At 44.0% G+C, this 22634-nt stretch overlaps 1 protein-coding gene across 1 annotated transcript in view; it reads right to left on the bottom strand.

Moving 5' to 3' along the window:
- Positions 1 to 13168: 13168 nt before the first annotated feature.
- Positions 13169 to 22634, bottom strand: part of AACS (acetoacetyl-CoA synthetase) — a 43498-nt gene continuing 34032 nt past the window's right edge. The window contains exons 13-18 of the mRNA XM_063351257.1: positions 21495 to 21608; positions 20957 to 21082; positions 19297 to 19366; positions 18317 to 18375; positions 17241 to 17443; positions 13169 to 14497 (exon numbers count right to left, since the gene is read on the bottom strand). Of these exons, the coding sequence (XP_063207327.1) occupies positions 14360 to 14497; positions 17241 to 17443; positions 18317 to 18375; positions 19297 to 19366; positions 20957 to 21082; positions 21495 to 21608 (710 nt within the window). The 3' untranslated portion in view covers positions 13169 to 14359. The remainder of the gene's footprint in view (positions 14498 to 17240; positions 17444 to 18316; positions 18376 to 19296; positions 19367 to 20956; positions 21083 to 21494; positions 21609 to 22634) is intronic.

The following is a 22634-nucleotide window of genomic DNA, read 5'->3' as shown; positions in this document are numbered from 1 at the left end:
GCTCAGCCCTGGGGAAAAACAGAACAAAGCCCCTACAAAAAAAAATAAAGAGAAGGAGAGCGTGCGCTGTGTGCGTGCGTTGTGCTTCTCCCAGCAGCCTGGGGCTCTCGCAAGCCAGCGTGGCTGCAGAGGGTTTTCATGCTGCACCAGCCCAGCTCGCACCCCATCCTTCCTAAAAATGCCAAAAACCATCCCCCAGCGCTGCACCCTGATGCCCCGAGACACCGCTGTGCAAGGCCAGGCCTGCACGGAAACCTCCGGGTGCCGAAGGATTTTGCGGGGTTGCTGTCGCTAGGCTGGGCGCAGCTCGGCACGAAGCAGGCGGGCAGCCCGCAGCAAGTGCCAGCATTTGCTCAACAAAAGGACCAAATTGGTACTGGGACGCTGCGAGCGCAGGAGCGAGAGTCTCAGCGAGCTGGTGTGACACACTGGCGTGGGAAGGAGGAAAAATGAAGCGGAAGGAGTTAATCTCAGATGACACCAGATGCTCCATCCCTGATCTCTGCCCGCTAGGAAAGCGTTTTTCAAGGCACGACACAGTTCCCCAGAAAAGCAGCCCCAGGTTTGGGATGCTGAGGTCAGAGGAAGGGTTGGGTTAGGTGAAAGGCCTGATCCGGTTCCCATTTCCACCGGGAGAAGTTTCACGGCTGACCTCGGGAGAAGCAGGGCTGGGACCCACCTCTGTGCTTCAGACCTTGGGGGACAGAGGGACACAGACAGATCATTGCGGGGCAGACGTGCAAATCGTTGAAGGGAGCAACTTCCATTACGTCCTTATTAGGGGCAAATTGTTATCCCGACTGCAACCGGCTGCGTACGCCGGCTCGGCACGCAGGCGCTGGATGTGGCTCCCTCCATGAGGCGCGCAGTCGGCGGCACAGCGTGTGCCCGCAGCGATTTGCAATACGCGCCTTCAGGCGGCACACGCTTTCCTAAGCATATCATCTACTTCTCGTGAGCCAACTTAATATCTTTAAGAAAACAACAGGAGCCCAAGGCCTCTTGGAAATTCATATCATAAAGCATCCTTTGATTATTCTTTCTTTATTTTCCCTAATAGCCAGTCAGAAAAAGCATTCTTTAAGGAAATAATTGTTTATGAAGAAAATCAGTCGTATGCCACGTAGATGCTGTTATTTGCATAATTACGAGGAACCTGATTTTATCTCTTAGCTTTGTCAAAATGAAGACAAATTATCTCGTACCGTGGTTTGGTTGCATCATTTTCTGATGCCTGTGAACTGATCAAAACACGCAGCCCCGTACCCGTGGTGAACCCGGGGCTGTGACTGGTCCATCAGGTGGCTTTCATTTACCACTTAGGACTGCGGCCGGGATGCAAAGACGAGCCCCAAATCTGCCCTTTCTGAGAAACCTTCTACTCTCCTCCCAAAAGCCACCAAACGGCGGGTCGCAGGGATGCCTGCTTTGAGTTTTCCCTGCAGAGCAAAGCAGTGATGCTTAAAAGCAGGGGGGGGCATCGCTCCCCGCTGCAGGGCACAGGGCCCGTGGGCATGGGGACAGGAGGGACACGGCCATGCCCGGAGGAGGATGAGGAGCTCAGCCCCCGATACTATGTGCAACAGGACCAGCGGATGCTCCTGTGCGCCTCAAGCATTCAAGACTCAGTTTTCCACGGAAAACAAAACCAACCCAAAAAGTGGAGTGTTTTCCACGGAGGTCACAGCTGGGAAAGTTCTCAGGTAACTCTGTCACCAAAGAGTTGCTAAAAACAGGAGTCAGGGAAAGCTACGTGCCTGCCGGCTCATTAAAACAGTCTTTGTGCTCCAGAAATGCATATAAAAGACGCGCACAGGACCTGTCATTCTTACAGATATCTTCTCTTATGTTTGCTCATTCTCAGCTAAACTAAGAAATGCCTGAAGCCGTCAAAGGGGCTGTTTCAAAGGCAGCCTGGAGACAGAAAGGGAGCAAGCGGGACCTGCAAAGCCTCGCTAATCAAGGGAGGGGGATCCGCCTGGTTTCCTCCCTCCCCGAGCGCGGCTCATGCTTGGGCTTTGAAGACCTGTCATCTGTGACGCCGCTTTGCTTCAACATTTATACAGAGAAATTTTTGCCTGGAATATATATTTTCTTTTCTTTTTTTTTTGCTCCAAACCAGCCCGCCCACCCTTCACCTGGCAGCACAGCTCTGGGATCTCCGAGCGGGAGCATTCCAGAGCCTTCAATAAAAGGTAGGGGAGGTGGCCCGGGTGCCAGGACCACGTCCCCACCCCAGGCCATCACCTCTATAAACAAAGGGATTGTTTTCACAGCGCAAGGGCCAGGCAGGCTCAACACCGGGATCTTTAGAAATTCAGGTCTCTCTAAATGAAAAGGAGAGACTTTTGCCCCCAGGAGCACTACAAAAATTAATGGATATTATGACTGTAACTACTTGAATCAAATGCAAAGCCATGTGTCACGCAGCCCTTTTACCATTTTAGCAGCTTACTACAAGCCTGTTTACATCTGTCCCTGCCTGATTTAAGCCCAGCAGGAATAAAACTAATATAAAGTGAGCAAAGTGAATTAGGAATTGAGAGAGACGCTCTTAAGGCGACTTGTCCAAGTCGCATTTAGCTGAGAATGAGCAAACGTAAGAGAAGATATCTGTAAGAATGATGCTCCTGGCACCGGGCAGGAGGGTCCTGCTGGCGTTTGGAGGCTCAAAGCCCAGCAGGTACCAGCGGGAGGCCCAAAGGCACAAACCCAGACTCATCCCAGCCCCAGGACCTGTTGCTTTGTGCCCGGTGTCACCTGTGCCGTGCGGGCAGGGGACATCCCCTCGCACCACGGAGGTGTCCCCGCATCCCTCCGAAGCCCCTCAGGCTCCCCCGACTGCAGCACAGGGTCAGGTCGGGGCAGAGAGAGTGGAGTGAAAAATGCCATCAGGATGCGCCTGAAGCGAAAAGCGCGTTCCTGCAGCAGCCCCAGATGCAGACGTTAACGCCGGGTGTGTTCATTAAGCCGAACAATGCCTTCGGATGGTGTTTGAAGAGCTGATGGAGCTGCCTGTGGCGTGAAAGGCAGAGGTGTGAGTTTTCTGCCGTTCTGCGCCGTTGCCATCTTTAATCTCAAGCCGCTCAGCGCGCTGAGCACTGACACCGTCCGCCGCCCGGCTGGCAAACACGGCTAATTAGAGACGCATCAAAGGGGGTTTGCGGAGCAAAAAGCGACTGTGGGTTCGCTGTCTGCAGTGGGGGATTTGTCTCTCAGACAGGACGAGTCACTCCTCTCCCCGTTCCTGCACGGAACGAGGTCCCCAGCTGAAATTTTAAGAGATGGCGTTAACAGATCACCAAAGTCATCCGTCTGTCGGGGGTGGGCTTGGTAGACAACACTTCGCAGGGAAGCAGCACGGATTTGGGCTGGCACACAGCTCCATCGGCCCATTGCGCTTGCCAGGGCAGCAGCGTTTTATGAATTACTTAGAGGTAGTTGCCATCCCTGGGCTGGTTTAATATTTGATTGTGTTTGCATCGGTCAGACGCAGGACAAGATCCCGGAGACATCAAAGTCCGGGGATGAGCCCTGTTAATGCCACCACTTAAGTTTGCTACGGAGCCACGACTTTGCTGCTTGTCCCTGCGATTTAGATGTGATGCTCATGACGTGCGAGTGGAATTATTCATACCAAATCCTTCCTCCTGCCCATATTAGCTTCTGGAAGAGGTTGCAGCAAATCCACCGGACCATACGAGCCAAGAGCTGCTGCTAAGCAGCTACTTAACAGAAGCAGATCCGAGAGCTACGTGGCAAAGGGGAAGCCAGGCAAAAAAGAAAGCTCTGGATTATCCAAAAATCACAGTAAACCCAGCTGCTGTGCAGGGCTGAAAGTGCCCAAAACCTTTGTCCTGCCAGAGCAGCCCAAACTGACGTCTGGCAGCCCAAAGCCTCCCAAACACCCATCCCCGGAGGGAGACGGCTCAGCTCTTCCCCTCTGCCAGGAGCAGTTTTACCTTTCAGCTGTCATCGGGGCACAGCCCCGGTGTGCTCATCCCTCAGAGCACCAGCCGGGTTGGATCTAGATGACCTTTCAAGGTCCCTTCCACCCCAAACCACCCTATGACTGCATAACCTGGGTTGCCGCTGCAAACCTCACAGAAATTGGCATGTTGAATCCTTTTCTCAAGGAGTTTTCCTTAACATCACGTTGGCCTCGTCTCTGGGTCCAACGTTACCGAGGCAGCAGCGCCGGGGGGCCGCGGGCAAAGCCTCTGCGGGTGATCGGAAGCCCACAAGAGCTGAGGCTCTGCCCTCCGCAGCCCCTACACCACGAGACCTCAGGCGAGCCCGGCGCAGCAAGGGCTGCTCCGCCTGGTTTCAACAGCTCTCGCCACCCCCCGGCAGCTCTTCCCTGCCCGGCAGAGGCGGCACAGCAGGATTTGCCGCTCAAGTCTTTTCGCAAGGTGTCTTAAAACCAGATTTCTCTGGAATTCGGAGGAGATAAAGAGCCATTAGGCCAGGGCTGACCTCCTGGCAGCAGAGCAGCACGGTTTACGCTGCAGGACAAGGGCTCGGCCAGGGGCCGGTGCCTTGTTAAACCCGGGCAACCCGGGTACCTGGACCACGCGTTTCTGACGTACCAAGAGCAAAACGATTGATTTTTATTTCTACTTTAATAAACGAGTGGGAAATTTCCACTGCTTAGATCAGGAGATGCTCTGAATATTTATGTTATTGTTCACCAATTGAAAAAAAAAAAGAAAAAAAAAAAGAAGTGCTATAAACGAACGTATTTGGAGACCCAATTTGAGTGGCTCATTACAATTAGATCAAGCTAATTGCCAGTCTTGTATTTCATTTGGCAACTTGTTAAGCTAATTGAACAAAATAAAACTAATGAACAATTATAATGAAGTTTATAATTAGACCATTGGAAAAAACTCAGTGTGAGAATATTTAAGGCATAATGAATGTTCAGGAGGTTGGGGCGGGGGGGGGGAACAGGAGATGTCAGTAAATCATGCCACACTCCCCCACCGAAACACTTCCTCCCAGGAGCTGAAGCTCTTGCCATGCTATCTATTCCCAAATTATGTCAACCTGGTGCTTTCTTAACTATTAATTACATTAATGTCCTTAACGCACACACACATAGCATCTATGGTGATCCTAAGCACAGGAAGGAGCCTGCTGGCGAGGCAGCTCGGAGCTGGACATTGTCTCACCGCTCTTCTCAACTCTGTCTTTAAGATACGAATCAGAGTCTCTATTGAGGATGGGTCTATAATGCTAGAACTGAAACAACAAGCGCATGGTACGGACAGAAGAGTCCACAAAGCCCCGACAAGCTGTTCTATCATGCCAATACACAAACCCGCCTTTCCAGTTCAGGATCCAGGGAGGCAGAAGTGGGCAAGAACAACAAAGAGCAATGCTCTCCGCGGGGTTAGAGCCATTTTTTAAAAATAGTTATCTTCATTGCATTGAATTTCCACTTATATTTGAATAAACCCATTCCAGCTTCCTTTTACCCCCTGCTCCTGAAACACGAAAAATTAAATACCATAAGACACAGCATCACCTTTCGGAGTTTCGATTTACAGGGTTCAAGCACGTACCCACCGGAACCTAATAGAATTGTCACATCAGGCTCCGCACAGCCTAAAAACTTCTTTTCCTCCAGTTTGTGCATGAAAGTAATTATTTCATATAGAACTCAGCGGGACCTGAGGTTTTGCATTGGGGAATAAAGGCAGAAACTCTTAAACCAGGGTGGGAATGTATTCAGCTTTTTCTCTTGGATACATAGAGGTTTCCTCTACTTCTCGCGCCCTGAAAGCAAGTGCTGGTTTTCAGCAGGAGCTGGTGGTGCCGCATGCGGTAACTGCACAAGGCAGGGAGGAAGCACACGTGGTCCGGGTGGACCAAAGGGTGGGAGATGAGGAGAATCATCACCGGAGAAATTAAACAGTGTGGCACTGCGCACACTCGCTATTTGTCACCACTGTAACCTCAGCCCGGAGCTCTGGTGACGATAACTTTCCTCTTCCCATTTAAAGCTGCTATACTTTTCTAAAGATTAAGCTAATCAACTGATGCAGGAAAAAGTTTTATTTTTATGAGCTATCAAAAAATCTCCATTCCTCCCTCCCCAGTTTTAATTCCAGCTCCATTAGGGAAAAAAAAAAAAAAAAATCTCTGTTCTTGCAGCCATGTCTCAATATTTTTATGCCATCAGAACCAGCTGTCATCTTTTCAATCTAATTACAGGTTTCTCCAGGGGAGCGGGTGATAACATCCTGGTATCAGTGTGGGTTTGGAGCTGTCTTTGGCACTCTCCGTTTCATCACCTTACCAGCAGCCTTGTTTGGGGTTTTTTCCTGCAGGTGTCTCTTCATCTGTCATGCTGGAACTGCTGGCACAAAGACACTGGGGCCAGGGCTGCCCTCCCCTGGGTTTGTGCTGCTCGGAGCCGGGTCCGGTCCCACTTCAGCACAGGCAGGAGAGAGTTTCGGATGGGAGGATGCAGGGAGCAGGGTGCTACGGCTGCCTGCCCCCCTCCCCGCTGCAGAGATGCAGGGTTTTGTTGAGGCTGCATCACCTGCAAACCTGCCACTTCTTCCTTACGCTGGCTCCAGGAAGCCCGGGGGGCAGCGCCGCACAAACGCACAGTACGAGACAGCTGGGGCCCCCAAAAGTATTACCTGACCAGAGCAGGTGGAGGAAGGCCATACATATCGTCAGTCCACACATATCGTCAGTCCACACATACAGCCACAGCACAGATGGAGCGAGCGGCAGAATCAGCCGGAGAGGGGATGAGCTGAGCTCTCCCCACGCTGCCCAGAGCATCCATCCTCCCTCATCCCGGGCAGGACAGGGGGGCTTCCCCTCTGAATCCGAATCCGGCTGCCACCCAGCAGCATACGTAACCCCTGCAGGTTACAGGCGTGGATTATTCTCATTACCCCAACCCAGGCAATCCCTGTATTTTTTTTGTCCATTGCATGAAGTTAAAGAGAAATCCCTCTGTGTGCTTCCCCTCTTTGGCAAAGCACCTGGATAAAAAGCTATCGGGCCTTTTCTCCCCTTCCCCACCAGCCCCAGCGATCCAAACTCACACCAGCAGAGTTCAGTAACGCCTTTCCCCACCGCACATCCTGAGGACGGAGGGCTGCCAGGCCGACCTCTCCCCCTGCTTCCTCCCAACCAGCTCAGCACTGGGTAACCACCACCGGGGCCGCGATGGTGGCTCACGTACACCTGCAGGGGTTTACACGGGATTGTGCGGGTCTGGGCATTTCCTTCCTCATTTCCCTCCCCGCTCGCGGGCGCACACCCTCTGGTAATAAAATGGCTCGGGAAACAGGCACCAACCCTGAAGCGAAGCGTGAAATAGGCTCCATGATTCCAGATAGCCAGGCCCGTTTAAAGCCTTGCTTGGCATTTGCATTATAAGAACAAATCCTGTACAAGAATCTCTCTTCATGCTTTATACTCCTGCATTAATTCATGAGGTGTCATGTATCTAGCATATTTTATTATACATGAGAACTAGGCAAATTAAAATTCTCGGTTGAATATCACATTTGCACACTCAAGGCCACCTCCTTAGGCCCCGTCGAGGCTTAGAAGTCACGCCTGTTTTAACTCGGCTCACCTTTTAAACCAGGTTAGTTAAACTAGCACAAATGTTCATAGTTTTCTTTACGTAATTTATTTCAATTTAGCTTTAACCTCTTTGTAGCTAATAGAAGCTGAAGAGAAATACATCAGCTTTAAAGGGAAATAAATGCACTGCCAGAGAAGTTAACTGCGATTGAGTTCTTTAGGTGCAGCCACCCACTCGCTGAACTGCCAAGACAGTCCGTGCCTGTCCCAGTCCCTTCATCCGAGTGCCCACCGACCAGCTGCCCCAGGTAAATCCCATCAGTTTAAAATCCACTGCAAATGAAGGAAATCATTCCTCATGTTGGTGAGCTCCTAAAAAACACCTTTTCCTTTTCTGGGCAATGAAAGATGCCACCGACCCAGGCAGAGTTTGAGAGGTGTAACAGCACTATAAGCAGAATGGCACTCTCCTCCTCTGTCTGCTCGAGAAAGAGCCTGAGATAAACCCTGCTTTTTAGAGAGGAAAAACCGCCATCAGGCTAAGCTAGAACTTAATAAAAATGGGGCTGCTTGAATGTGATCTTAGAGTTCTTGTCCCCATTGAGGTCAAGAGAAATGTATCAGTTCAGTGAGTTATCATTTAAATGAGACTAGGTTTTACATATAGATTCCAAAAAAAGAATAAAAATCTATTTTCCAAAGTACCGAAGCCCAGCTGAACAGGCATCTCCTGGGAACAGGCGTTCAGCTGCGGGCTCTTGAGCATCACAGCACCCAACGACTGCAGGGAGCCGAGCACCGCTGCGACCCTCTCCTTTGGCCCTGCTGTCCCCTGCCCCAGACACACACATCCCTACCCATCCACGCTGGAACCCTCACACCGCCACTGACTCCAGCTCTCCCCTTGGCCAGCTCTTACTGCTCAGCTTCGCACTGGCTCTTGTAAGAGTCATCTCCTCCCTCCAAAGGGTGGTGTTTGAGCCATTATCCATAATGCTGCAGCCAGGGCTTTGGAGAACAAGGTAATATAACCAAGCCATGTTTCTAACGGCATGCAAACCATACAGTGAGATGAAATACTCTCCTGTTCCTTGGCAAAACACAGGCTGCAGATCAACAGTCTAGAAATCTCTTTGTAAAGCTAGAACAGAAAACACACCAGAATATACCCATCAGTGGGACCGTTACCCTGCAACAACCAATTCTTAACTTCCTTTAAATCACTACAGAAGAGGGAACAAAACTGGAAAAGGGACTTTTTTTGAGCAGACTCCTCATTAGTGATGCAAATCTCTACATGTATATTTTAATACTTTATTGTAAACTAATTAACAATCCTGTTTTTTCCAAAGGACATTATCCTTTCAGCTAGAATCTCAGGCTGAATGCTGATAAGCCTCTTGAACTTTGCAAAACCACTTGTCAAAAGTAGTAAGATGAGAATTCGTTAAGGTCTTCTAATTAAGAAGTACAAGGTCCAATTAAGCTTTCACTAATGTGCTACATAACCCAGTTAAACAATGGCAGGCCGAGGATTTTCCCACCCCCACCAACGCTGTTTTATCACTTAAGTTCAGCTCCGACCGGTGGTTTGGAAGAAGTTCTCTGGCCGTCAGAAGCAATGATGAGAAATTGTGTGGACAGCTGCAGCCTGCTACATTAATACTTTGGGACATCTTATTGTTCTGCAACTGAAATTGTTCTGAGACGCTCTTTGACTCACTAATAGCATTTCAGAGACTGCTTCCCTCTCCTTTGCATAACAGATTCACTCCCGCTTTGCACACAGATCATGTAGAGCAAGATGCTCAAACTGATGTTGATTATCTCATTATTTGAATCTAAAAAGGCCCCTAATTCCCACCAAGGCAAATATGTGCGTTCTTGTCAGCTCTAAGGCTGCCGTACTGGACCGCGGCCACGCTTCACAGCGATGCGTACCCTGATTTTATTTCTGGAAGAATACAGTGTATGATACGTAGCTTCCTCTTTCTACAAAAGATGTAGAAAAAAATTAAGTTGCATCTGGTTGCTGTCTAAGACCTGATTATTTAAGAGCTAAAAATATCTTCCTCACGAAGGGAGGAAGATGAGCCAAGCATTTTTGGATTTATCATCTCAGCTCTGTAGATCACAAGATCCAGCCAGAAGACAGGAAACCAGTAACAAGTTAGAAGATTTAAGTGTTGAAATTGCCCAATGCGGAGCTCCAAAGATCACCTGTAAGACGACCAAAGCCTTCATACGTACTGAAACATCTCTGAGCAGAGCCTCAGAGCCTCAAAGGCAGACAGAGGTTAAGTGCTCAATAAAGTGACCCACTAGAAGGAAGGGAAGTGCAGAAACAGAGAAATAAAGCGTTATTGAAAACAGCACTCCTTCCAAATCAATGTCTGTTCCGTGCTCTGACCCAAGCACGAAATTGCACCAGGCAATTTCAAATACCTTAGTTGACAAACTTGTCTTTCCCACCTCACCCAAGCTCTTGTACCTCTGAGCACCAAGGAGACAAATCTCAGAACTTAAGGGTCTGATCTCCTGCCGCTCCTGCACTTGTGCTCCACCATCCTCAGCCTTCTCCAGCAAAGGTCTCGCTCCTTCACAGAACTGCGCACTATCCACCAGCCTTCTCCTCCCTCAGCAGCCTGTCGGGCAGCCAAGATTCACGCACCGTCTAGGAAGGCATTTAGTAACTCTGTCTTGATATTGAGCCACCCCGAAGCCCTGGTGTGTGCCAGCCGGAGCTGCGCTTAACAACGGGAGGACCGTGGCAGCACCTGCATCCAGGGACGCTATATGGGGAAGACCATTCCCAAATATCTTCCACAGAGATTTACCATCCACCACCTGGACACCATCTCCCTGCCAGAGTATTCCCTGTAGACACCGGTGTCCCCAAAACCCTACAGTTTTGTCTCAAGAACAAACTGCTACACTGGTAGTCCTTACTAATGCATTTTAAATATTATTTTAACACCCATTTACCTGTGTGACTGACTGCCCTGCCTTGTAAATGATATCCTTTTAAATATGTATGCATTAAACTGAAAGACAATAATGGCCCCAGGGAAGTTGCATTCCATCAGGCAATTACCTGTGTTTTTAAAATCACTGAATAAGTAATTCACACGATCAATTTCTCTTGCACATAACAATAAACAGTTTTATCAGCTATGCCCTGCTTGGGCTGTTGTGCACCAGCTCATTTTATTTCTTTGAGAACCACCACTAACCAGGGAAATTAATTGAAATCATAAGGTAGTGGGAGGGGGAAAAGTACCTGCTCTAAGAGGAGCTGACAAAAGCACATTTCTAAAAGGGGAGTGATAAAACTACATCTCTCAATGAGTCAAGGGCAAACGGGCCGATTCCATCACATAACTCAACAGTTGCTCTCAAATTTGCAGAAGACTGAGCGAGAAAAAAAAGCAGCTAGCGTGAAGTACCTCTGCTCTGAATTTCCTTGCTGTTGAGCGTTTATGTCAGAGCTTAAAGCAATTTCCAGAACCAGCTCTATTCGCATGCCACACATGCTACTAAAATACCCATATTTAACTTCCCAGGCAAAACACTGTGAACCCCAAATTATAAATAGGCAACAAAAAATGCAGGGGTCTACACATTTGAGGTACAGCTAGTTACACACTGACAGCCCTAAGGCATCAAGTCTTTTCAGATAAAAACACCTGAGGTAGGTCAGCACTCCATCGCCTCCGACACATTCTGCAAGGGTTACCCAGCTGATGCCTTCGGAGCGTCGCAGAGCTCACAGGAATGTTTGTTGCTAACACCATGGTATCTGCACCGATGTCAGAACTTATCCTTGTAGCCAGGCATCTGGGTACCACCGGTTTGCAAGGAGCCCCTTGAAACCACCTTTGACTGCAATTACCCTATGCCCAAGCCCTGGCAAGGACACAGCTAGTTTATAACCTGGGATGGGAAGCAGAAGGAGTTATGCTCTCTGCTTTTCCCTTGCAAACTGCGATGACTACCTCCCTGCTTTCATGCCAGTGGTACTTTGAACTGTTCCCAAGTGGATGGAGTGCAGCCACGTTCACAGCTGCATGGCAGTACCCAAAGAAATGGGTCGCTTACACTACAGGTAAGCAAAGATAAGCGCAAGCTGGATGTTTGGAGGACAGGATTTGGACTGGGAGGAGCTGCACTCAGGAAGTCTGGATGGTTTTCCCAGCTCTGCCACAGCCTCCTTCCAAGTCTAAGGGACTCCACAGCCTAATGCAGGTGCCCACGTACCTCTCCTCCTCCCTGGATTTCCACCAGCTGTCAGCATCCAGCACTTCTGAAACTCAGACCCCTGAAACCAGGCGAGGCACAGAAAGGTCATTTGTCCGCACAGTACAGTTTGCACCACCCATCAAGGCTTTATGGCTATAAGGTCATTTTCAGTACACAGATCAATATATAAATAACACTATTTTTTTGTTTGTAACTAGAGCCTGGGAAAAGCTTTGCAACACCTGACATTTGCAAGAGATCAAATTATATCTGTCAACAAAACTTTCTACAGTGTTTCCAGCAGGATAAAGGATTTAAGCAGCAGCCTCTAGGCATTGTATATGTTTCTTAATGTATCTGTGCTTCTAAACTATCTTTAATTAATGAAATATCCCCAAATTACTTATTAATAAGGATCTGTGGGCTTTGTAAACTCCAGACATTTTGCATGAATTAAAGAACAATATAATGAAGTTTTAATGAATACAAAGTCACAGTTAATGTAAAATTTATATATAGCATGCCAGAGGGGAAAGGAATTTAAAAGTACTTTTAATCATAGATTATTGGCAGCTGGATAGCTCATTTTTATACTTTTCTAAGGGGTGCTTGGCATTTATATTATCACATTTATCATGCCAGCATGGTATATTGTCTGACTTGGTACAGTTCAGAAAGTCAAATGGAAACCAGCTCATTTCAAGCCTCATTTGCTAATGAGGCATTTCTGCATCCTGCAGTGAACAAGGAGCTGGTGGCCACAATTGGCTGTGTTCTTTTGATTCAGTCTCAGACCACCTGAGAGGGGCTACTCCTCAGCTGCATTTATAGGCTGTTTCACTTTTACTGAATTATTCACAGCAGTATTTGACATACCCTGCAACAGCCTTCAGCTTAGAGGAGCAAGCAAGCTGAGATCTATCATAGAGTGGAAGAAATATACAATTAACTTCTACTAGCTGCAGCTAAGCATGAGGAGGAGCAGCTAGATTTTGTCCTAAGTAAACAGAGTACACACCTTTCGGTGCACAGATGTATCCCTTTAGCAACATTAACATATTACAGCCCACAACTTCTTACTGTACTGACAAGGCACATTTTCAGCACACTTTCTTCCACTCCTCTTCACCTGTGACCTTCTCACTGAGCCAACCACGCATACGTAACTAGCAGCAACATTTGACTTGTCCTGGGCTCTGCATAAGAAAACAGGACAAAACTTCCAGAGAACAATAATTTTGTAGTGGGGCAGACTTGGATTAAAACCATTAAAGTCAGTAACAAATTAAGCTGAAAATGATTCCACGACACCCAAAAGGAAAATCAAAGTAAGACAATAACTGAGTGAAAGGTGAAACAGATGTATATATAGTATATAAAGAATCAATTTCTTTTAATTAACTCTTTATCAATGTTGAATGCATTCACCACAACTGTAAGTACATCCATGATTTTAATGCATTAAATACTTAACCCACAAAATTCAAATAGTGCAGGAGATACTGAATGCCAGAGGATGGGTACAACTACTGCAACTGTATTTTATGAAAAACAAAACAATGGTTTAGTGCCTCCATTTTACTGTTTTAGTACGCTCATTACAGTATTTTTTCCCTTTATAAACTGGAAGGATACAGAGCTAGAAAACATTTTAGTCTTTCACTTTCAACATGACATTTAGTAAAAAGAGTTACAAAAAACCATCAGCATTTAATAAACAAACACTGGAATTCTTCAGCTAACATAACATGGGATTGTTGCCTTACAGCCCATAAAGAACTGCAAAACAAGGAAGCAAAATGCTGTCTTCAACTGCAATGATATTAATCCAGAGTAATGACAGTAAATTCCATGGAAATAACCTGGAATTACACCTGAAAAAGGTGGTGGTGATTGCTCCCTCACCTTCTGAACCCCAAGAAGTCTATTAACGAAAAGCTTAAAACAACAGGAAGGTTACACCACAAAATGAAGCAGCAATTACCTTCAAGGGTACCGTGAGATATTTCAAGAGTGAATTTATTCCGAGTCAAGTCAAACGGGTTTAGTGCATTATGATTTGGCTTTATAAAAACATTTAAATGCACACTACACATAGAACACTTTCATGTGTCATGGTCAGGTAGTTAAAATCACTGTATATTCCTTACAGGCGACAAACATGGATTGAAAAAATATTGCTAAAAATCCAGTTCAAAAAAAGAAAGTGAACATTTTATGAAAGAAATATTCTACTTGCAACTAACTTATACTATCGGTGCTCCCATTTGATGGGCTGCTGATGTAAATCTAACCAGAAAAGATGCACTCAAATATATAAAAATCAAAACAGGCAGGTTCCTCCTTCCAGGCTGGAAAAAACTCCAAGATATATGGCATATTTAACCAATAAAAGGGAGCTAAGCTTTACCCAAGCCTTTCATAATGCACTTAATGAAATTTTTTCTTTTAAAAGAACCACTGGTATTAAATAGAGCTTTTTCTTTACATACAGTATTGGTATATACAAAACAAACACAGAACAAAGACAAATGCAAAAAAAAAACCCAAACAAGTGACTTCAGAAGTTTTGAAGCTCCGGAATATTTTGGTACAGGTCCAAAGTCTCTGGGTTTGAGAAAGCTCCCCGCTGCTCAACTTCTTTCCCTGCAATTATTTGCTTCACAGCTACTTCCACTTTTTTCCCATTTATTGTATACTGAAAAACAAAAACAGCAATAAGAAAATTACACTTTTCATGTAGTAGCTTTATGGAAATATTCACAAATCCCCACCAATCCCAGAACTCACTCAAAATTTAGAGCAGTGTCTTCCCTTCTGCTACACTTGAAGCACCAGAATCTTTCTTCTGAAAATCACTTGAAGAGTAAATGGAATTTAAAGAAGAGTTTACAAGTGATTTTCATTTACATTCTTCTTCAGTAATACTGTGAGAACCTGATCAAGCTACAACTTAAACCAATGAAACCAGATCAGAATCATGGTATAAATACTAAAAATCTTTGACATTTTATGTTCTGACATATCCAATTTTCAAACAATTTTTAACTTTCTACAGGTGGGCTCAAAAACCAAAGCCCAACTCCACTGAGGTTTGGGAGAAGAAAACCATGACTTTCCTGTCTTAAGTGGACAGTCTTTTTCTAACAGGGTGAAGCAAAACACTGAGCTTAAATTGTCCTCTACATTTAAATGTTCAAAAACAAACCATAACAGAGGTTTCACCTCTACTTACAAATCACACAAGTTCTATTACATTGTTTTGACCTAAAAGTAAGGACACTGAAGAAAAAAACCCCACCCTAATTCTTCTCTCCTTGGGATCAGACCACTGTAATTTCTGACTAGTAAAGTGTGGTAAGGAAGAACTGCTCCAATGTTAACAGGAACTGTCACGGCCCATTAGATGATGATGATGATGATATCTGTCTGCTTTTATAGGCACCCAGGCTTTAATACCACCTTCCTTGGGCTGGTATGAGAAGTTTTGGGGGGTGGCAACTTTGAAAAGCTCTGAATATCTCTTCAGTCTTGTCCATCTGCTCTGGAACAGAAACCTCACTTGCTTGAATCTACTGATGGAGGAATCCAGGTTGTTCCTGGCTCCCAAAGCCCCTGAAGCTCCTGAACTCCAGGCACCACCATTTTTCATTTGAGATATTTCAGAGCCAGGTTAAACAATCCTCAACTCAATATACTCTTGCAATATTGATGTTGATACCAAACCAATTTTTTCCTTATTAAAACTAAGGAAGTCATGTGCAATGCTACCCCTCCTGAACCACCTTAATCAAACATTCTTCCTCCTCAACAATTAGCAGCCTAATTTTCTTAAGTGCTCAAACCAGAACACCTCAGTGGTCTGCAGGGGAACTGCCTCCTTTAAAAAAAAATAATCAGACTGTTCAGCAAAGCAAGTTTGTTTACTTTAATCAATAAACATCTTATGGATGATGACCAGAATGCTTATCTGGTCAGAACAGGACTAGAAAGATTTGCACTAAGAGTTTGCAGTATTTTTTTTAATGCCTGAATATGTCATGAAAAAACATACTTTGCATTACTAAAGTCCTAATTACTTTAACACTGCTATACTATTTTCTACTAACACAGTATACAGTGTCAGTATACAGTCAGCATCAGACTGTTTTCAAATGAGGATTCAAATACATTTCTAAAAGTAGCAGAAAATAGAGGTTTCCCTTCCAAGCAAAAAACTTTCAAAGAAAGATGGGAGACAGCTTTGATCACTTTACCACTGGCATATTTACCTGAAAGGTAATTAAAATTCACTCAATTGTAAATTCAGTCAACGTGTGAACTAATTAGTGATCTAAGCAGGTTTTCCTGAGGGGCAGCCCGTCACAAACACCCCACTGCTATCAGCTTCATACTGTATGTTCAGGTGATTTACAAGGTTTAGAAGTTCAACACTTCGTGCAGAAGCTAAGCCACAGCCTGGAAAATCTAGCCTTCACCATTTAACAGGTGCAGAGGATTTTACACTCACGCAAAGATGACACTTTGAGCCAAGTATTATTTGCCAACAGTGGCCTGAAACAGAAGGAACTCAGATCAGAACCAGATTGCTGTGTGCATCAGAGGCTGGCAGTCCCAAACCTTAGACCACCTTCATGTAGAAGCTACACTGGCAGTAAACAGGTATCAGAATATCAGATGACTGGTCTGAAGTCTCAAGTCTTTTCTCTAGGCACACTCAAGGCTATGTGCAAATGGACTTGAGACAATAACACTCTGCACCTCCATTCTGCTGCTCGTAGAGCTGTCGAGGAGACTCTAGCATCAGAGAGGACTATAAACACACGCATTCCAATACAGAGTTCACACAGCGAGGAAGAGCACTGTAGAGTAACCCAGCTCCGGAAGACTGAGCACGCAGAACCTTCATCTATACAAATTCCTCCCCACCACATAAGTACAAGGATTTTATTTTAGTTACTGTTACAGTTAAGACAGTGGTAGAGCTACATTTAAGTGAATAAACAGATATAAAAGTGAAATGGTTTACAAAATTACTTTGTAAGTTTGCTCAGCGCTCTCAGCTTTCATTAGAATGTCACTTGAAACGGGAAAACCCGAACCAAAATAAGCTTATGGGTAGCCAGAAAAGCTAAGGTTAAATTACCTTTTTAATATTTTCCTTTAAAAGGCTTAAGTATATATTGCTGAGAAAACACAACACATCTATAAACTGAGAATGGGCTTTTTTAGGTATTGTTAAAAAACAAAACCATGCTTAGCTGAAAAGGGGATGAAATGATGTTGCTAGGCAACATCGACAAACTATTTATAAAGCACGAATACACTTTTGAGATGCTAAAATTTCCACGCATGTGGGTTTGAAGAGCAATGACAACTGCTCCTTAATTACTATTCAAGGTGACAAAGAAAAAAAGTAGGCAGCATTTTTTATGACATACCGGAATGCCTTTGGTTTCTAGAATGAGGCTTGGAACATGCCTGGCAGAAAGCGCTATACGTATTGCATCTCGAATTCGTTTCACCAGATCCTCACTGAAGGCATGGTTTAATGCCATCTTCAGGAAGAGTATCACCCTCTCCTCTCCATCCTTGTTGTACTGAGGGACACAGAGGCTATCGGAAACCTCCTCAAAGGCTTCAACTGAAAGTAAAGGAAGAGTCCTTATTAGCACTTGCATTTATACATTATTGGGGATGCACTTTTTTGTGGTTGCACCACAAGAAATATCACTTCCCCTAGAGCTGGAAAGGCAAAACGGACATCCTGGCTAGGTTATTCTACAACGAGCTTCCCCTCTGGGTGCTCTGAAATTTTAACTCCTTCTCAGATGAAAATCCAGGTTTAAGGACCATATATATTTAGGTCCAGAAGGAAGAGGATTTTGCTATAACTTTTGGAACAGATAAAATGGCTTAGTGTAAAAGCTTGTTCTTTGGCTTTCCTCACAATTGCCTTTGCTGCATTGACAGAAAACCAACATGCCTGATGGCACAAGAACAAGGAGGGACAACTGGTCCCTATGTCTCAGATTAGCACCTTTGCAGGAACACAGTTTCACTACAAGATAGCTTTTGAAATATGAAGCACAAGCTCAGGAACTTCTTCTAATCATTTGGAAAGATATGATAAAACTAGTGTCAAGAGCTTGTCAGGGGGGTGTGGGGGACAGGTGGGGGCAAGAAAAGCTTCAGAAGCCAGGCATTCTCATAAAACTGAATGATACAATTAGTCTTTAAGGCCTTATTATATGAAAGCAACATCTTATGGAGAACACATCTCAATTATTCATCTCCAATCCTACAGATACTTCAGGAAAGCAAACCAGTTTCAAGTCTACAAAACAGACTTTTACTGTTAATGCTAATATGCTCTGTGCTATCTTTCATTTGAAAAATGAAAAGTTGAAAAACAGCCTTTTATTATTTAATCCTTCCAAACATCTTTATCATGCTTACAACTCAGATTTAAGGCAACACTGTCATAGCTGAAAGAGGTGGAAAGTTAATTTCATACCTATGTTGTAGATTTCAGAACTTCCAAATCTTACTCCATTTGGATTTAATGTACCATCACTGAAAATCACACACAAAACAGAAACACTAAAATGTGATTAGAGTTTGATGAAAAGAGAAAAATTGATGCAATTAACCAAGTCTCTCTACATTTCAGAGTGAATATGCAGACACATTCGAAACAGAATTTCAAAAGAATTTGATTCAAAAAGGCATTTTGCTCACTAGAATGAAATTGTACAGAGAACTTCAACATTATTCATTCACTTTTCCTCAGTCCTTCCCCTTTCCAGTAGCCTACAAATACAGAAACACCACTGATGACAAAACAGACCAAGAATCTTTGTAGTACTCCATCATATTGCAATTACATATTGTTACTTTCCAGTCTTATAGCTGGAACTTGTTTCATATACAGCAGCCTCACACCATATGTCTGTTGAGTAGGTCTATTTGTGACAATGCCAGACACAGCTTCCAGGCATTCACTCAACTTTTTTTTTTTTGAACAGCAACTTTTAAATGCAAGCAGAAAATTCAGCCACATTTATGATCTTGAATGTCTATAACCACTAACACAAGCACGACTTAATGCCTGGCCGCCTATAATTAAGTTTTGCTGCAAAGCAAGTCAATGGCAAAGCCAAGACCAGAAGACAAGTTTCCTGATTCACCACCTTGAACATGCTGCACTCTCGACTCAAACTCCCTTACAGATGATGATTGTAAACCATGGACACAACACAAGTCCAATACTGTCTTGTATCCACACATATAAAAGTGGGGTAGAACTATGAAATGGGCCACCTTCCCTCTAATCCAGCTGCTATAATTTAAGAGTTGAAACCCACAATACTAGATGTAACAAAATGAATATAAAGTTAATAGGCATGACGGAGAATCACGTACATTATGCTCTAAAGTGAAGTTTGTGAATTTTAACACTTGTTTACTCAGAACACTTTCACCAAAATACTATACCTGCGACCCAGCATGACAATTCCTCCTGTCTTGGGATTAATTTTGCAGTAATCACCATGGGCCCAAACACCTATTAGAGAATGACAAAGGTTAAGCAGCTGGTTTCTTATTCATCCAGTCACAGCAGACATTTGTGTAACTCAGTTCATGTAACTTAATAAAATACATATAAAAACATATCAGATATACTTTGAGAACTACCCACAGCCAATGCAGCAGTACTTAACTACACAAACAACCCCCATTGCATTTACTACACAGAGCTGGCACACACAAAAGGTAGGTCACATATTAGGATCAAACTCTAGGTTATCCTCCGATTGCTTGTTTGCATGACTACACAGCATCCTTTAGAAAAGGGATGAATTGCTGCTCTGAACACCACATCGAGGAAACTGCAAGAATCTTCCACAAAGATAACAATATTCCCACCATCTCTCTTGACCCGCTTCTTTTATGATGTACAATTCTGTGCAAGAAGCTTTCCAGGCTTGCACAATAGGTCTTGACAATTCCCTAAGGAGCTTATTTGCTTAGTATTCTTGATTTGTGTTAACATAAGGTCAGATTTGACTTCTCACAGCTGGAATAACTTTTGTATTATTTTTAAGATCAATACCACTACAGCAGCTTGCCACAAACAGAAATACAAGCCAATTCTACTCAAGTTTTTCTAAAGAAAAAAAGCCTTAATTATTTGCACACGCACATAAGACCATTTTTTTAACTGAACTGTTACAACCTTAAGCCCATTTACAAGGGAGAAAACGGGTTTCAGACAGAACCTCTGGACCACAGTGATTTCAGTCTAACAACTGTCACACAGATTTATTTTTTTTCCCCCCATTTATTGTCAGGCTTACGTGTAGACTGCAGCTTCCATGTCCCCTCAGATTTCCTATGATTATCTCCTGCTGCATGTCCTGACTTCTCTTGTGAATCCACTCTGTATTGCTGCTATTTATAAGAAAAGCTCCATCTCCAAAAAGAAGCAGCTTGACGTCCTGCTCCTATAAGAGCCCCTGCCCAGCAGGGAGTTCAGCATCACTGAACACATAAGCAAGAACTCTGGACAAGCAGAGTCCTCCACAATTATTAGGAAGAAAGGCTGTGTCCCACAGTACCCATTCCTTTACACTTGCCACCACTGGAAGACACTACGAATGCAGAATATGCATGTCTGAGGCAGCATATATTTAAACCTCATGCTAATGAGGTAGCAGGTCAGCATTTATCCCTTAGGATTCACTCCTCCGCCCAGGTAGGAGCAATCTGGCAGAGGTGCAGTAGCACTCATTAATGGAGGATTGCTCCCTGACCTATTCAGCACTTTCATTTCACACTCATGCCAAGCAGTCTCTGTCTGCACTACAGATTATCAGGCTGTTACAGTCATATCTGCCTAATGAGAGCAGGAACAAAAATGGATTGGAGCTTTCCAGAGACTTATTAAATTGATTTAGATCTGTATTCAAAACAGAGGACTAGAAAACAGAGAGATATTATGAAACCTGCAGTGGAGTTCTCACTTTGGAAATCTAGATTCAAAGCTGCACCTGTGTATCACTGGGCAAGATTAAACCTGTGCCTTCCCAAGAGCAGCACTACAAGCTATATCCTTGGTCAGTCTGAACAATATCCAAAGCTCTTCATGACATACCTGGGTATTTTGAAAAATAAGCTTTCCTGTATTTGTTTCCATTCTCATCATTCCAGAAGTGCGTAGGCTGACAGGGAATAGGCTTGGTACAAACCAGCTCTCCACTTTCACCCCAAACTGGTTTTCCTGTTTACAAAGAAATAGGTATTTTCTGCATTTCCCTTCTGTAAACAATAGGGTATCAAAGCAAAGAGCATCTACCTTTCTCACTTACATGCCAGATGCTGATGTAGATGCGAGATGAGCTGTGACTGGTGGTCTTAGCCTACATGACACAGACACTCATCCCTATCTTAACCTCAGTAACTTCAGGAGAGTAACTTTAGCAGAGTAATGGAAGAGGAGGGCTTTTTTTTTTTTTTTACACATTGATTATCTTCACTAGACTCCTGTACAATCCAGATGCAGGTTTGTGGAACATTTCTGAAGTGAAATCACTCATTTAACAGCTGACTGTTTACCCATCTGATGAATGAAACCTGAGGTCATGTAACTACTGTATTTCACAAGCATGCATAGTATTTTGGATAATGGTTACCTTCATCATTCCATGCTTCTACAGCCATCCCAAGATTTCTGGCCTGAATTTCTCCTTTGTAAACTGGAATTGTAACATTCTGACCCATGAAACATGAAATGATATCTGTCCCACCTACAATAAAAGAAATCCATTTAGAATACACAATACATTTTCCAAAAAAGTAAAACTGAAAACTACACAAGAACTCTGGAACAGCAAATTGCCACCTTTGCCAAATGCTTCTGATCCACATTAAACAGCATAGAATAGACAGTATTATCTAGGATATTATGTGACTTAATAAAAGAAGTTTCTTTTCTTACTTTATGTGTCTTTTTATAGACGAACACCCTTCATGCAGAAATATTCCTTAAGGCATAACTTTTCTTCTTCCAACAGTTTCTTTAATCTCATTTAAGGAAATTTCCACTTATATAAGAGTAAGAAAATAAACAGGCCCCAGTTTACAGACTTGGATATTTAAGATCACTTAGAAATGTTTTCTTGTTTGTTTTCCTTAGTTTAAAGTAAACAGACAAGCTATTCCACTCAATATTTACTTAGCCTTTATATCTTGTTCTCATTAGCACAGGGGGGGAGAGGAAGGGGAGGGACAGGCGAGCCACGGCTAAAGGATGAACAGTTATCTTAATAAAAACAGGTACTGTCAGAGTGCTTACTTAACTGGAATATTTATAGTTCTAGGGCTTCAAGGAAGTAGAATTATAAAACCCAAATTAATCATGTTAGCTTTACTCATAAAAATAGTCTTCTGCATTTGGGACTATTAATGTCTATAGTAGCAAGTTCAAGATTCAGCACCACTCTTTTACCAAGACCAGAGTCAGAGGTGGCTTCAGTAGCATAATAATCAGACTTTAAAAAAAAATAAATCAAACTAAACTGAATTAAAGAGCCCTTTTGCGAAGTTAGTTCTCACTACAAAGCAGAATGAGGAGTTCTGTGGTGGACTTTGTGTGAATAGCAGTTGCCTCAGCTAGCACTCCTCACAACAAACCACACAGTATGTGGGCTTGATATTTCTCTAATTATGTAATTTACAAAAAATCTGTCTGCAGTGCCAATTACTTGGCACAAAAGAATTGTAATGGGAACACAGAAAAACCTCTCTAAGAGGTATTTTCTGCTGAAGTCAGC

This window comes from Chroicocephalus ridibundus, chromosome 13 (genome assembly GCF_963924245.1).
Source record: "Chroicocephalus ridibundus chromosome 13, bChrRid1.1, whole genome shotgun sequence".
Classification (NCBI taxonomy): domain Eukaryota; kingdom Metazoa; phylum Chordata; class Aves; order Charadriiformes; family Laridae; genus Chroicocephalus; species Chroicocephalus ridibundus.
This window is presented reverse-complemented; position numbering and strand designations above follow the sequence as displayed.